At 40.1% G+C, this 16,423-nt stretch overlaps 1 protein-coding gene across 1 annotated transcript; it reads left to right on the top strand.

Moving 5' to 3' along the window:
* Positions 1-2,522: 2,522 nt before the first annotated feature.
* LOC148128156 (CD59 glycoprotein-like) lies at positions 2,523-15,414 on the top strand. Its single transcript, XM_087921288.1, has 4 exons — positions 2,523-2,674; positions 6,149-6,214; positions 10,566-10,667; positions 14,249-15,414. The coding sequence occupies exons 2-4, from the start codon at positions 6,151-6,153 to the stop codon at positions 14,440-14,442; spliced, it is 360 nt and encodes a 119-aa protein (XP_087777414.1). The 5' UTR covers positions 2,523-2,674; positions 6,149-6,150; the 3' UTR covers positions 14,443-15,414.
* The last annotated feature ends 1,009 nt before the right edge of the window (positions 15,415-16,423 follow it).

The raw sequence follows: 16,423 nt of genomic DNA, 5'->3' as shown, positions 1-16,423 counted from the left end.
AATGTATTGGGAAATTGGAGGAAAAAACTGTTTGTACCTAGATTTCTGGCACATTTTTTTCCAGGAGGGTTGAAACATGGCCAAAGAATGTTTTTGTACAGTAGTAATTATGTTAAATGAATAGGACTATGACATGCATAGTGATAGAGACAAGATTTAGGTTTTTTCCACTTCAAAATGCATATGATGTGCAATTTTATACTTTAAAGTTTTTAAAAACTCTGTTAAGCCTGTTATAAGACTTTTACTACAGTTTCATTTTGCACTGAAAAAAGAAATCAATGTCAAAAAATTGGTTTGTATCTACAGGATTTGGGGTTTTTACAGCAGGATATTTTCTATGGTACTGTCCCATAACTTCCAGTCTAATGCTTCATTTGTGTACAAGACACTTTTAGACTTACTGGGCTTGTACTATTATAGCTAGTATAGGTAAAAATATTAAGTCTACAAATTAGGATACTTAAAATCATACACTCTAGTATGTTGCCTTACAAGATGCCATTGTATTGCATCCAACTCAATATTCTCTTCTGATGCAAATAGCATTATTAAATACACTGCATTTTATTTGATGATGTGCTTCTTACATTGGAGCTTTATGCTTGACATTAATTTATTACATGATTTTTTTTTCACTGTCCGATTCTATGCAGCTCAAAGGTTTTACAAAAAATGAGGAAATCTGTATAATGAAAACGGGAACAAACTATTTAAAAGGCATGTATATAACTAGGCCCCAAATCCTCAACAGAACACTAGGTCTTAAATGATTTGTGGAAAATGAGATTTGGACGTTCCCTATTTCAGGGTACATGGTGTCCTACAGCATGGGGACAACTACAGAAAAAGCTTGTGATACTCCTTATCTCCAATGGGATGGAAAGTCTCCTGCAGGAATGTACAGGTTGAGAAAACTTGAAGGAAGATAGTTGGAAGGCAAAGCTACACAGGGTTTTAAGGGTAGCAGCCAGAACTCTGAATTGAACTTACAAATAAATTAACAACTATTGCTATGATTACAGGATACAAATTACAGCAATAAAGCAAAGCACTTCTGAAAAACCTTACCAAGAAAAATGCAGAAACTTGTCTGGGCAGTCTCTAGGAGTCAATACTGACTGGAAGGCACACACAAGCACACAGTGTGATACCTCATGTATGGATGTCAAACTTTCTGCACCAGGCTAAACAGCTGCCGCAAGCATAACCTATGAGTAGAGGATATAGTGTGGTGACACAGTGTTGCTGTACATTGTTATATAGCCCTTCCCAAGCACTCCAAATTAGCTTCATCCTTTTAGATGGAGTATAATGCAGTTAACTGCCGGGCATGAAAGTGGGAAAGTGCCATATTGTCCTTCATCTCAGACATTGACAAATCTTTGATGTTTCCTGGAATATGGTATTCAATGTGCAAGAGTGTAAATTGACCCCCTTGGACTCACTGAACAAAGATTTTCTGATTAAATACCTATAACAGTAGCGCTATATTGACATGCATGGCAAGATCTTCGAAATTGTCCCTATCTCATTAGCCTTGATTGATTCCAAAAATGTAACATAAGCTCAGGCTGGTTAATATTCCAAAAGTCAGCTTTGGCAAATCAATTGTTTACTGTTGCCAAGTAAGTTACACAGAGTGCATGGTCGCCAGGCATTGAGCTTGACTTGAATGAGTCTCTACCTTTTAAGACCCTCCCAAAGGCATCTGGCTGACCCTTGCTAGAAACTGAAGTTCATAGCTACTGGAAGTTTTTTTAAAGTTAATCCTAAACACCTAACTAAGATGCTGAAAATTGGGATATTTCTCATGGCATCAATCAAAAGCAACATGTAACCATTGTATGTTTTCATCCCTGGAAAGCAACACAAGAAAAAGAAGGGATAGCAAAAGAGAGAAGAATTGCAAAAAGAAAAGAAGTCCCAAGTTCCTCTCACCCTGGGAAGAGAGCATGGCTCCCTCCCCCACTCCTTGTGTTTCATATCCTAGTTCCTCTTCTACATCTTTTCTTTTTCTTTAAATTTTATATTATGGATTCACATATTATGAATTTTTGCTTTGCTGACTTGCCCTATTTGGACGGCATGGCTTCTAAGTAAGCTATGTAAACACAAGCAATAGATAAGAAAACTGTCCCAAATGAGACAGGTACAAATACCAGAGATATCCCTGAATTTAAAAATGCATACATCCATTAGTATAATTTTCAGGGGGTGGGGGTTGATGTTCCCCTATTACCAATAGCGACAGTGTGCTGCTACTCTTTGGAGTACATTAGAAACGGGCGGAATATCGTTTTGCTGACTGCAGAAACAGTCCAACCACACTGATAAAAGTGAAGTCTCCCTTCTTATTGAAAAGATTGCCCGAAGGTAGTCCTGATACTGACGGGGAACTTCCCTAACTATTTGCAGACGGAAGGCCAATGCCAGATCTCTCCCTTCCTATTTATTTATTTTATTTGTTTTCTTACTCACAAAAAAAAAGGTAACTTCTCTTTTTGGCCGCTGAGGTGAGGCTGGCAGCTGCTTTTGCCGCAGACCGGCAGTAGGGAGCCGAAGGCGGAGCTTGCTGGTGCTCCAGAGCCGTACGGGTTTCAGGATTTAGCGGCGGCCGCAGGGGGAGGACTGCGGCTCAGCAGCTCGGCGCGCCTTTGAAGCAGCATCCCGGGTGAGCGATTCGTTCGGACACGAAAGGAGCTTCCCGCCAACCTCTTTCTAAGCCCGATCGCATGTGGGAAGGGGCATCCAGAGAGGAGTCTGGAGAGGGACGCTTGCTGGTGGAGGGGGAGGTGAAAGAGAAGCCGGCCAAATTGGAGGAGCCGGGGTTGTGACGCTTTGGGACCGCATTTGTCGCGCTTAAAACTATCTGGCACGGCCCGATCCATAGAGGCTCTCTTACATCTTCTGCCGCGTTCGGGCAGGAATGCTCTCTCTCTCTCCCGCCCCTCTCTCCCTCCCTTTTTTCCCCTTCAGTCGTCGTCCCTTCGCGGAAGGCGAGAGGATGGTACCTTATAACATTTTAGATGCTGCTCCTCCCGCTTTTCTGAAGAGCCAAAGCCCTTCAGAGACGTTTAGTATTCTGTTTGACCGGAGGCACCTTAGTTGGGACTGGTTTGGGGGGGGGGGGGGAGGGCAGGCTTTGAATGTAATGTGCAGTCTTGCTGCATTTGGAGACTCTTCCAAATGCATGTAAAATGTCCGTGATTTTATTAGTTATATCAAAAGACAAAAATGCAATGACCATACAATTAAACCACTGTCATCATCATAAGACAAGAAAAGTGAAGGGGGGAAAAAAAAACCAAGATCCACATTACAAGACCCAGTGAGGAATAGTAACACAATATGAGCAAACTCCATCCTTTCCTATATTATTAAATCTAGACCAATATTCCATCTTTTCATTTCTTCAGCATAGGGACATCTCAAAGGGACTCTCCTGTTTTGGCCAAGAGAAGCACCGAATGTTTGCCTTATGTGTAATGCTGAAGGACAATAGACTTTCACAAAATCCTCTTCTAAAAAAGGTCTTGCCTCTTGGCATTGGTCTGCCTTCTTAAATTAGGTGCTGATTATGATTTGAATATTTTTTGTATTATGAGATGAAATTATTTCTAGCCAGGAATGCAGAAATTAATATGTTCTCTCTTGAGAACTTCATTGCTAGATATAGGATGCTCTATTTTGTAACCAATCTTTATAGATGATAGATAGATAGATAGATAGATAGATAGATAGATAGATAGATAGATAGATAGATAGATAGATAGATGATAGATAGATATAAGATGCCCTATATAGATATAGGATGCTCTATTTTGTAACATACATACATACATACATACATATACATACACACCCACTTGTTCCGTTTTTTATTTTTCCTTACTTGTTAGCAGAGCAATAAAGTCCTCATTACCATCACCAGCATCATCCCTAACAGAATGCAGTAGTTCTCTCCAATTTTGCATACTGCTCCTTTTGGAAAGTTATTGACAAACTGGAACATGGCCAGTTGAAAGTAATAAAAGGATTTCCATTTATGTAACATGTATTACATGCGTGCACAGCCCTACTATCAAAGTCATCTGCTAGTTGACTGATGAAAATGTGAGAAAGGAATCCTTATTAATTACCATAAATGGCTAAATAATAGTGCAATCCTGTAGGACTGCATAAACATCTGGGCATCAAATGTTTGTGACCAGATGAGGTCAGTGTTTCCTTAATCTTTTTACTAGAAAAAGATCTAAACCACTGTTTGCCCGCTTAGTTTATAAGCATTATTTCTAAATGTTTCTTAGTTTATATAACCGTATATTAGTGGATAGAATTTTTGAGGTGAATAGTCACCCCTCTTTTTGATAGAGACATAACTACTTTTCTGGCAATGCATGAAAATTCTATAGTAAAGTCATAACTTTTATACCATTCGGACTTGATGCACTAAATATGGGCAATGCAAAACAACTTCCTATCCACCATCTCCCCTTAATAATTAACAAGAGGATGGGCTTAAGACCCATGAAAATCCTCAACAGCTGTAAACATATTCTTTTCTCCCACTCAGAACATTGCTAGTGGGAAATCTCCATTTGTGAAGCTTCCACAAATAAACTTGAACACCTGTGATAATGTAAACAGTATCTCAGTAGCAAATCTTTCCTTCCGGTAGAAGAGGTGCACTCCTCCTGCATTCAGAGACTTCTTAACTTGTTCTAGGTAGTTTAAATTGTTTCCTAAATATTGCACCTTTGTTAATTCCTCTCCTCTGTTAACAGAATGAGGAAACAATGAGATATATTACTGAAGTTGTCAGCAAGTATTTGAATCTCATGCACAAGCACATTTTGTTGCAAGGAACAATACATGTTCCCTGCATGTAATCAGTGTGCAAGCAGATCAATATGATAGAGAAGCTGTTGATTAGTTAGTTTTATTAGAGACAATTAGGTATACCCCTGCCACAGATAGCATGCTACTGATAATAATTATAATTAGGTATACCCATGCCATGATAATAAGAACATCAGCCAACCAGTTATAACATGTTTATGCTATTTTGTGCAAAGTACATTTTTATTTTAGATATTACCTTTGCAAGCTAGTTCTTTACATTCCACCTTCCACACAATCAGGATGATAGGTTATTGCAACATTTATTGGTATTGGCCCTAAACACAAAAGTGGGGGCTATAGCATGGCAATTTCTTTACCTTCCTTTTTTCTTATTTTTCCTCCTAAACTATATCTATTTCCATTCATGCAGAATATTTGTCGGGCTGTTTCTTCCATTCATGTTTAATTGTGGTATATGCGTATGTGTGGGGTTTTTTCTTCTTCCGAACATTCATTCATTCTTATCTTTCTGCAAGTTCAGAGTTTTCTTGAATGTACTGGTGCTCCTAATTTACACTGAAGCCAAAACAACTTGCAATCCAATGAATTTTTAATCCAAATAGATCCCATTGAACTGAATAGGCCTTATAGCCAGCTAAATAATATTGCAATCCTAACAGCAAAACCAGTTAGGCAACTTCATGCAAAGTAAAGGATATCTGTTCACCATGCTGACTGAGAACTGTGGAAAAATGCCAGATGGGAAGAGACTTTAGTTTCTGGGGATAGATTTTAATGGGCAAAAACAGTACATGGAGGAACTCCTTTCATAAAGCACATTGCCTTGCTAAATGCATGGGGTGCAAAATTTTTGTTCCTCTGGCTCCTGTGACAGCTTTTTAAACCTTCCAAGCACGATCCTAATGCATTCTTGGCAAATGCTTAGTCATGAATGCTGCCACTGCCCACATTCCTCTCCAGGCAAGCGGCAATCTTTTTTCCATCAGTACTCATGAGCATCACTAATTCATTAAGAGTTCCAAGTTTTATTATCAAAATCTTGCTTAAAGAACTAAAAGGGAGCGGAAAGAAACAAAAGGACAAAGAAAAAAGAAGTCAGCGGTTTATTTTGAAGCTCGGGCTGAATTCAATCAGACATACCAACTATACATGTGCACACAGACAAAAGAAAAATCCTATCAGTTTGGTCACTGTCTATTAAATAAAATAAAATCTCTCCTGCATCTAGCTCTTATTTGTCTCTAGTTTGCTGTATTATTTCTCTGTATTATTTCCCTTCTAGACATGGACAAAATAAAATACATTCTCCTAACGGCATTCATTCTCCTAACCATATCCTGCAGTTCTGGTAAGTATTGTGATATTTCTGCATTGTTAGTAAAGAGAATAGTCCAAGCCACTTTGGGATGAAGTAAAACAGTAGACAATACTCTCTGTAAACAGAATTAGATGTATCTAAGAGCATTTACCCCTACTGCAGTCCATTAATATGCTTTCTGGATAAAAGGCTGTAGAGATTTTATGTTTAAGTGCTATACTATGTCTTCTAAATAATGCATATAGGATGCATTTAGCTAAACAGGATTGAAACTTTAAATATGAGACACTATAGAAACATTAGGCAACCAATATTAAAAGCTTTGGTGACGCAGTGGTTCATCAGGTGCTGCTGCTGTTACCCTGAGCTGTGCCACCTGCTTGTTCGGTTGCCCAGCCGGTTCTCCCTCTGGTGAGAGATCCCTGGCTATGGATGCCTGCTCGCTTGCCTGCCCAGCTCTCCCTTCAGCTATCCATGGCAAGTGGTCCCCGTGACAAATTGGCCATGTTGAGTTGTCCTGTGACAACTTGGTGATGGCGAGCTGGTGGCAACAAGCTGGCCATGCCAACCTGGCCATACTAAGTTGTACTAGATCCTGCCTCAGTATGGTGTTTGAACTGCTGGATGGCCAGGAAAGCAGTTTGAGTTCCTTCCCATATCTGGCTATTCATATATAAATATTTTAATCAGATGTCTATTTTTACAATGTTCAAATGTCGGAGAGTTAGTTGAGCCCAAGCTTTGAATATTATTATTATTATTATTTATTTGTCAATTATCAAGAGAAAAAAAGTTCATCTCATGGTTTGCTAGATCGCTATATGTCAGAGTGCGCACAATGTGACTAGGTGAGACAACCCAGGAGCAAATACAGCACACAGGTTTGTATTTACATACAGTGGTTTTATACCTATAAAAGCATACATACATACAACTACTTTGATACTGGCCTTGAACAAACAGCCATCAATAATCAGTTACACCACAGAAACCACACACGGAGAGAGAGATACACCGTCACAGAACCTCTCCCATATTACAGCCTCTTAAAGCAGTAGCAGTCAGATAGCCCTGCTGACTCATTGCTACCATTGTATCATCACTACAGTATTGCAATATTACAGCAGCTGGTCAGCTATTAAATCAGTGGTTCCCAAACTGGGTGGTACTGACCCCTGGGGGGGGGTGGGATGCCTTAGGGGGGCGCTAAGAGGCAAGGGGGCCGGTAGGGGGGCGTTCGAGGCGCCGGCCCCGCAGGGTCACCTCATTGACTGTTGCACCACTCCGGAGCTGGCGCCTCGGATGCGGCAGCTCCGATGCACCACTCTGGTGCAACAATCAGTGGCATCCATGGATCACCTAGGGGAAGGCAGAGGAAGGGGGGCTTTGACCACATGCCCAATATCCAGTATCCCGCTCAGCCAAGCCCACTCCTCTTTGTAGTTGCCATGCCTGACAGCAAGTTCACAGGCTGCCCCTCCCACCAGGGATCATCCTCCCAAGCTGCCCCTCCTCCCAGGGCACTCACATCATAGAGGGTGGTGCTGTTCCCTCCTTCCTGGAGCAGGGCAGGGTTGAGGAAGCCCAGGGCAGGCAGCTTTGCTTTACTTTCGCAACGTGCCACCGCTGCGTTTGACACGCCAGCTCCGCAGACTCACCCCACTGAGCCCCTTGCACCACTCCAGTGCAATAGTCAATGGGGTGAGCCTGTGGTGCCGGTACCTCGAACGTCCCCCTGCTGCCTCTTAGCGCTCCCAAGGGGGCTGGCAGAGGGGCATTAAAAGGCAGCAGGGGGGCGTTTGAGGCGCCAGCACTGCAGGCTCACCCATTGACTGTTGCACCACTCTGGAGCCTGCGCCTCAAATGCGGTGGCGGCTTTGCTTTACTTTCTCAAAGTGCCACTGCTGTCGCATTCTGTCTGTCTGTCTATCTAGCCATCCATCCATCCAAAAGGTCCGTCTGTCTGTCTATCTGTCTGCCTGCCTTCCTGCCTACCTACCTGCCTGTTTTTCTGATTACCTTACCTACCTACATATCTATCTATCTATCTATCTGTCTATCTATCTACTTAGCTACCTACCTACTTATCTACCTACCTACCTACCTACTTACCTATCTAACTATCTACCAATATAGATCTATTTACCTACCTATCTATCTACCTACCTATCCATACATATATCAAAAAGGTCTGTCTATCTGTCTGTCTGTCTTCCTGCCTGCTTACCTGCCTGCCTACCTACCTACCCACCTACCTATCTACCAATATATCTACCTACCTACCTACCTACCTACCTGTCTCTCTCTGTGTCTCTATCTATCTATCTATCTATCTATCTATCTATCTATCTATCTATCTATCCATCCATCCATCCATCCATCCATCCATCCATGTTCAAAGCGCTGGCCCCACAGGCACATCAGGAAAGTAGAGCAAAGCCGGTTTGGGAGAGAGGGAGGGAGGGAGAGAGAGAGAGAGAGAGAGAGAGAGAGAGAGAGAGGCCTGATGCATTAGATTGAAATGAGGTCTAGTTTAGACTGAGGCCCTTTTCCACATTGAAACATCTGGCTTCTATTAAAGGTTTTGTGGACGAAACATGGTCAAGACTATTAGGAAGCTCTCACATTTTGTTGAGGCTTTAAACAGAATCCATTGGACCAGATCTCCACCCTAAAAAAATACTTTTCCCCAATGTATTACAGTGCCAATTCTGAAGAAGGCAAAACCAAAATGTACTGGTAAATTACAAGGAAAACACACGTGCGCGCGCACACACACACACACACACACACGCTCCCTTCTAGGCCTGCTGGAGCAGGTGATTGGACTAGAATAGATATCTCATTATCTTTCTCCTCCCTCCTTAATTTCTTTTTCTTTCTGTCCCTTCCTTCCATCCCCCCCTCTTTCTTTGTTGTCCCTTTTTCTTTCTTTCCCTTTTTTCTTTTTTTCTTCCTTCTTTCTTTTTCTCTCTCTTTCTTTTCTCTCTCTTTCTTTCCCTCTCTCAGGGTCACCCCATGGACTTGGTGCACCGCTCCACTTGGACTTACTTGGGTAGGTCCCTCCAGTGCAGCAAGGCTCAATGGGGTGGACCTGCGGGGACGGCACCTAAAACGTGGCAGTGGCGGCACATTTGAAAAGTAGAGCAAAGCCAGAGGTCAGTAATTTTTGCTGCAAAGAATCACAAAAGCTTCTGGATTGTGCACAAGAAGGGACACACGTCAATGCAATTCAATAACATAAAATAAAGAAATAAAAATAAAACAAATCAACAAGAATTGGCAAAGCATCTCTGATTAGATTCTATTCACTACTAGAATCTAATCAGAGATGCTTTGCTGATTCTAGTCCAATAACCTGCCCCAGCAGGGTTAGAAGAGAGTGTGTGTGTATGTGTGCATGGCTGTCAAAACTCCAAAAACAGGTCAAGTAGCTATGGGGAACCACTCATAAATTAGAACACTTGCTAAACAACCAGCCATTAAATGAGGACCACTTGTATTTGGCTTGCCAGTCACCTGGCAGCGCCCATCCAGTCACATGACCACCAAACCACACCTACCCGGTCATGTGACCAGCAAGCCATGCCCAGCCAGCAAACCATGCCAGCCAGTCAACATGACCAGCAAGCCACGCGCACCCAGTCACACGACCAGTAAGCCACGCCCTCAAATTAGGCCATGCCCACAGAAATTTGAATCCGAACCCTGGGTGGGGGGGACCAAGGATGAGTTTGTAGCACCAAGGGGGCGGTGGACTGAAAAAGTTTGGGAACCACTGTATTAAATCAACATTACTCTGACATTCTTCCCATTCAAAGCTGAACAGCTGAATGCTTTAGCATATTCATGATGCTCTCTATTTCTATTATGTCCACACCTTCTGCTTCCATTTCTACTCTCACTGCTACAAACACTACTACTACTGCTGCTGGAACTGCTCCTAATTCCATTTTCTAATGATTCTGTGCACTCTGACACTATAGTTCTTTTTCAACTGATCTCCTAAATTCATGTGCTTTTTTTTTTTAAAAAAAAGAAGGGTTAAAAAAGTTATTTTGCTTGAATGACTAATTAAACAAAAACCTTTATAGAAATAACATAAGATATCTGGAGGGACAGCAGAAGATTTCAGCAGATTTAACCCATATTTTTTTCAACTTTCACAATCTGGGTCACTTTCACAATCTTGTCTCTTGCTCAAGTCTTAAGGCAGCTTTAAGCAAATATTCTGCTAGTCCTCATATGTATATACGCACATAAACAAATAATATTGATTAGATAATAGCCATAGCCAAACAAGACTGTTAAGTTACTGAGATAATAGATTGGTGTACTACATAAATTTAGCAGATTAAAAAAAATACTGTTTATGTTTCAGGCTATGCACTTCGATGTTATTTCTGTGAACAAAGTCCTTTTCTCTGTAGAAGCAACCTCACCTGTTCTGAGGAAGACGACGCTTGTTTGCAAATTAGAATGGGTATGTATACACTGCAAAAATAAACAGAATGTGGGTGTATGTATGTTCCGTACCAATATGTTCTGGTACAAGTACGTATGTCTTCTGAGAAGTTAAGCTCTACTGAGTGAAGTTGTGATTTCTTCCCAAATTAGTGAGTATGAGGTTGTTCCTGTCAAAGTTTTCCTGTCAGATTCCAACACATCATTTTTAAGCTTTTGAACTAAAAAAAAAAAAAAAAAAACTTTAGGTAGTGAAATGATATTTTTACCTATTAAGAAAAGACACGTGTTCATCATCAAATCTTAGTATGTCACATTTTAAAAAAAGGCAAAATGCTGCTTGGAGGCCTGATGGTTGGAACAGTTGCCAAAGGAAAAATTCTAAAACTAAAGGATTATAGTACAATGCTTTTTCAAGCATACTCATACATTATAACACTGATGATGGCTGAATACAGGAAATCCTCAAATTACAACCGTTCATTTAGTGACTTTTCAAAATTACAACACCACTGACAAAAGTGACTCATGGCAATTTTTCACACTTGTGACCATTGCAGCATCCCCATGGCCATGTGATCAAAATTCAGATGATTGGCAATTTACTCATATTTATGTCCTGAGGGTCATGTGGTCCCCTTTTGTGACCTTCTGACAAGCAAAGTCAATGGGGAAGGCAGATTCACTTAACAACTGTATTATATTATTAATTTAACACCTACAGTGATTCACTTAATCACTGTGGCAAGAAAGTTTGTAAAATGAGGCAAAACTCATTAACAAATGTCTCACTTAACAACATAAATGTTGGGCTCAATTGTGGTTGTAAGTCGAGGACTACCTGTATAGTCAGTAGAAAAAGCAATCTGCAGAAGCTGGAAATTATCCTAAATAATGCACCCTGGTAAATTACTAAAATTGTTTAATCAACATCTATGGGCACTTAGCACTTCCCTTGTGTCCCATCAGGCTCTTTGTCTCATTAGGATTTTTAACAAAATTACCAGAAGGAATCTGGCAGCAACTTTTTCTGACTTAACACATTTTTACTAAAAGGCGTTCATAAAAGGCTTTTGCAAGCTACAGGAGTTCCCGAAAGCTTATCCCTTTTAGTAAAACATATTAGCTGGGAAAAGTGCTCCTAGACTCCTGATTTTTTGCTACCATAGATTAATGTTTGTCCTCCAATGTTAATAAAATTATTAGTTCAGTCATATCCCTAACCTAGTTTAACAACAATGCTCAGATTCTTTGACCTTCTCGGTTTCCTGTAAATTGCAGTCTTTTTTATCTGAATTTTCTATTCCTGAAGTCATCCATCTCCCAGATCTGAACCTCACTCCTTGCCCTTCCCTCCCCACTCCTGGGGGAAGGTTACTGCAAAGTCCCATTTCCTCCCCATCCCACTAACCTGCTTTCCAGCTCCGGGGCAGGGCAACAAAAGAAGACCCAGCCAATCAGCTGGGAGTCAGGAGATAGAGAATAGATGGGGGCAGGACCTTTCAGCGGTGGTATTTGCCAGTTCTCAGAACTACTCAAAATTTGTGCTATCTGTTCTCCAGAACTGGTCAGAACCTGCTGAATACCACCTCTACTTGAGTCCCTCCAGAAATGTAATGCCAACAAATGTTACTATTACAAAAGTACAAATGAACTTAGTAAAAGAATGAAATTCTATAGAAAGAGCACCTGCAAGCATCCATGAGAAATAAAACAGAATGAATTATGTAAAATCATTGTACATAGCCACCTTCTTTTCCATTGGGAGAGGTACCAGAAAACAGTCACTAATACACATTGATAAGATTGCTTTTCTTTCAACTAGTCGCAGTAATCAAAGCTTCCCTGCCAATCAGGGAACAAAATATAACAGGAGAAAGTTCTCTCTAGAGCAGTGGTTCTCCACCTTTTTTGGGCCATGCCCCATCTAAGCATCTCTAAAATCCTGATGCCCATCCCGCTTTGACATATAATTATTTAAAAAGTGAACTCCTATTCATGCAGAGGAAACCTGGTTCTTATCCTCACTGCTGGGCTTCCCCCAGCAGCCATCCACTCTGTCTCCCCACAGAGCAGCTCTCCCTGCAACCATCCAGCAGCAAAGCCCACAGGAAAGAGAGAGAGAGGGACTGCCAGTCCCATGATCCTTAGTGGGAACACCTCTGATTGGCTGGCAGTTGCTTCCTCCCCCTCCCCCAAGCTGGGATATCCTTTTCAGACCAGGCCCTAAGAAATGCAAACAACAATAGATAAATGAAACACAGCTGTTTCGTCACAAATATATAAGAACAATTAGCAGGCTATAAAAAATTCAGTTAATAGCTCATTTTTGAATTGCCCACATTAAAAATCAAGTTGCCCCCCTGTGGGGCGTGAGCTCCATGTTGGGAACCACTGCTCTAAAGGCTTTTGTTCTGTGATACTTTGTGCCCTAATTGGCAAGGCAGAAATTGGAAGATTTGGGGCAAAATATAGTTGATTCATAATATAATTCTTAAAGGAGCTGCAACTTGTTTTCAAACTTGCACAGAGGATGGGCTGCTTGAATAAATAGAGAAGCATTATGCCCATTTGAGATCTGAAGTCTTTCTGAATCCTTTTTGAAACATGCTTATTCAGCTCTATAATGTATGCTTCCTATATGCCAATGGTCCATACAGCAACTTCTTCATAGATCTCTCAATCTATAGAAAACAAAATTAAAGTACCATTCTTGCAACTAGTCAAAGCTTATAGCCAAGTTAACTCTGCAGTTTCTAATCTTGAGCAGCAGAGATGGTAACTTTTATACTTGTGCTTTAAAACTAAAAGATGTTATGAAACCATTAAGTTATTTTGGGTGGTTCCAATACAGCAGAGGTTTTTGTGAGATGCCTCTACTGGAGAAAGGTTGAGGGAAAGAAAAAATTATGTATTACCGACTCCTTTTTCCCCCCGAAAGGAATTCCCAGAACACTTGGAAACCTTCCAGAACACTAAGGAAAATGGTATATGTGCAGTGGTGGGATTCAGCCAGTTCGCATCAGTTTGGGAGAACCGGTTATTACATTTCTAAGCAATTTGGTGAACTGGTTGTTGGAAGAAATCATTAGAGCAGAGAACCGGTTGTTAAATTATTTGAATCCCACCACTGTATATGTGGCAATGAAAATTGCTTCTGTCTCTTGTTCCTACAGCAACCTCTACTCTAGGGGTGTCAAACTCATGTTGTCATGGCGGCGTCATGTGATGTATCATGACTTTTTTCCCATTTGCTAAACCGGGTATGGGCATGGCCAGTGCGTGATGCATCTGGCCCACAGGCTGCGAGTTTGACATTCCTGCTCTACTCAATTACTGTCCTTCTAAAAACATTTATGGACTTCTCTTAGGAGAAGTGTGCTAATCTCTGGATCTACATATGGTAAGACAAATATTGGGAAAGGAAGATAATGCAAATCAAGGAAATGGTTTGTTTTTAAACTGTTATTTTAAATAACGTACTGTGTTAAATTTTTAGTGGCAAAATAGGTGCATTTTCTTTGTGTAAAAATGCATCTCTTGCTTGTATTTCATCAGAAGTAAAATAGATCTCAATCTATATTTTGATTTTCTTTACAGTGAATTTGAGAACATACAGGTGCTGGAAAATGTCAAAATGCAGTAAAGATATTGTAGCCGAGGAGTTTAGCGTTGACAGTTTTAGACACCTTTGCTGCCAAAGAGATTTCTGCAATAAGAGTCCGAACCTCCTCATCAGTACCACTCCCCTTGGTATTTCGGCAGTGATTGTGGTTTGGATGATGTCCCGATAATATGGAGATTCAAAGTAATATGTTCTCTGCATATACCCAGTTCTCCCCAGATACACAAGCACTTTTACTGGAGCAACTAAAGCTATTTGAAGAAGCAATGTCTTTTTAACCAGAATAGTGTTAAAGCTAAACCAAAAAAGAAATGGAGAAGAAATGTGTAAAAATGGAAAACCTAAGAAAGTACTCTCACACTCTGTGCATGTTGATTGTCTTTGACAATTGAATCTTCTCCTTAATATTTAATCTCTGGTTAATCCATGGAAGCGAAAATGCTTATTTATATTTCTGGGCAATTTGTTAAGGAAGCAAATTTGTATTTTTTTTCCTTTATCAGTTCAACAGCTGCATGTTTATCAGTAAAGATGGATACTGTATCTCACAACTCACTTTTAATGCAAGCTCATCATAAACATGTTTAAGAGGTTACCAAGACAAATGGTTGTAGGATCCCGCTGTTTATAGTCCTACATTGACAGATTTGACCTTCTATCTGTTTAACATGCTATTGCATGTTATTGCAATCTTTATTATCCAGGTGTTAAGCTAACTACTCTGCAGAGAACTCATTTATGTGGCACTTTATTTAGTATACTCAGTAACTACACAGCTTTGCTAATTCAAAACTTATTTTCTATTCCTTAGCACGTTTACACAAAGAACCTAATATTGACAGAGCTTAATTTAAAAGTCTAATTCCTCTTTTTCATTGTATTGTTTTCTGTGAAGACTTTATTTAATAGAGAAACACTGAAAAGTATTACTTAACAGAGTACTTCCTATGATAGGCACATTTTAAAAGTATATTATATATGGACAATAGTTAACATTCTTTTGCAGATTTTCCCATGTATCTAGAATTGTTGGTATCTTAAAAAAGTATTGAAACAACTATGTGCAATATGTTCTACTTACAAAATATGTATAAAGATTCCTGAGACAACCCTGGCTTTGCTTTTGTATGTATAAATCCTGTGGTTTTTATCTTAAGATCAGTAGTTTGTAACATTATTATATGGGAACTAATATGGTCAAAGGAGGCAAAGCTGATGGGCAAAGATTTTTCACTTTTCCCCACTAATTAAATGAAGGAATTAGTAGGCTCTGTATACAGATTGTTAGAACTGACAAAAAAACCCAAAAGAAGACAACAATCTGCTAACTGCCAACTAACAGATAAGCACCATATGTGATTGCAATGAACCTGAGTGTTGGGAAATAGAGAAATCAAAAAGAAAAGTATTTCCCATCTAACTAGCATCCAATTCCTCTTTCCTTTGTCTACCTCTTTTTGGTCCACTTGATCCTTGGCATATTGATATACTGATCCTAGTGAACAATGGACGGGTCTAGTTCAATAAGCACATCTAGGAATTTTAACACAGCCATTTTCAACCTAATGTCTTTCAAAGGTTTGGGGCTTCCAGTCTTATAATTCTTATGCTGATTGACAATTATATGAATTGATCAAACCCAATTAGAAGTACCAAGATGAATAGCACCTTATTCTACAATTTCTAGGATTTATATCCTATATGGTGGTCATGTTTTATAATATTAAACATGTAAAAGAGGAAATTTCTTTAAAAACCAGCAGTGGGGAGGTGTTTATTTTTAGATGATAGAAAGATTTCTAATTTCATTGTCCCTTCCCTCAGGAGAAAGCTGCGACTAACTGGAAATGGATGTGACCTCTATCAGTGCCCTGATTAATTATGGAGCCTACATCAAGCCAATATTATTATGTTAAAAATGGTTTCCTTTATATCTGTCAGGCACCAGACCCACATAAACAAGAGTTCAAGCTAATTACTTTATTATGTTCTGCCTATTACGCATGAATCTCCCTAGTCTGTCAGCCTACTCTTGTAAATAATTATATAAGGCCCCAGGAACTTAGGGGAGATTGGCCCTTGACTTTTTGTAGTTGCTGAGGGTCTCCAGGCTAGCTTCACACTTGATCGCTCCTCTCTACTAGATTGGG

Source organism: Pseudonaja textilis, chromosome 1 (genome assembly GCF_049901715.1).
Source record: "Pseudonaja textilis isolate UNSWEBS1 chromosome 1, rPseTex1.2, whole genome shotgun sequence".
In the NCBI taxonomy this organism is placed as follows: Eukaryota; Metazoa; Chordata; class Lepidosauria; order Squamata; family Elapidae; genus Pseudonaja; species Pseudonaja textilis.
This window is presented reverse-complemented; position numbering and strand designations above follow the sequence as displayed.

Bases quoted from the DNA above. Each gene is read 5' to 3' on its own strand.
- LOC148128156 (XM_087921288.1), top strand. From the start codon at position 6,151: ATGGACAAAATAAAATACATTCTCCTAACGGCATTCATTCTCCTAACC. The intron at 6,215-10,565 runs GTAAGTATTGTG...TTTATGTTTCAG, and splicing joins AACCATATCCTGCAGTTCTG to GCTATGCACTTCGATGTTAT. The intron at 10,668-14,248 runs GTATGTATACAC...TTTTCTTTACAG, and splicing joins TTGTTTGCAAATTAGAATGG to TGAATTTGAGAACATACAGG.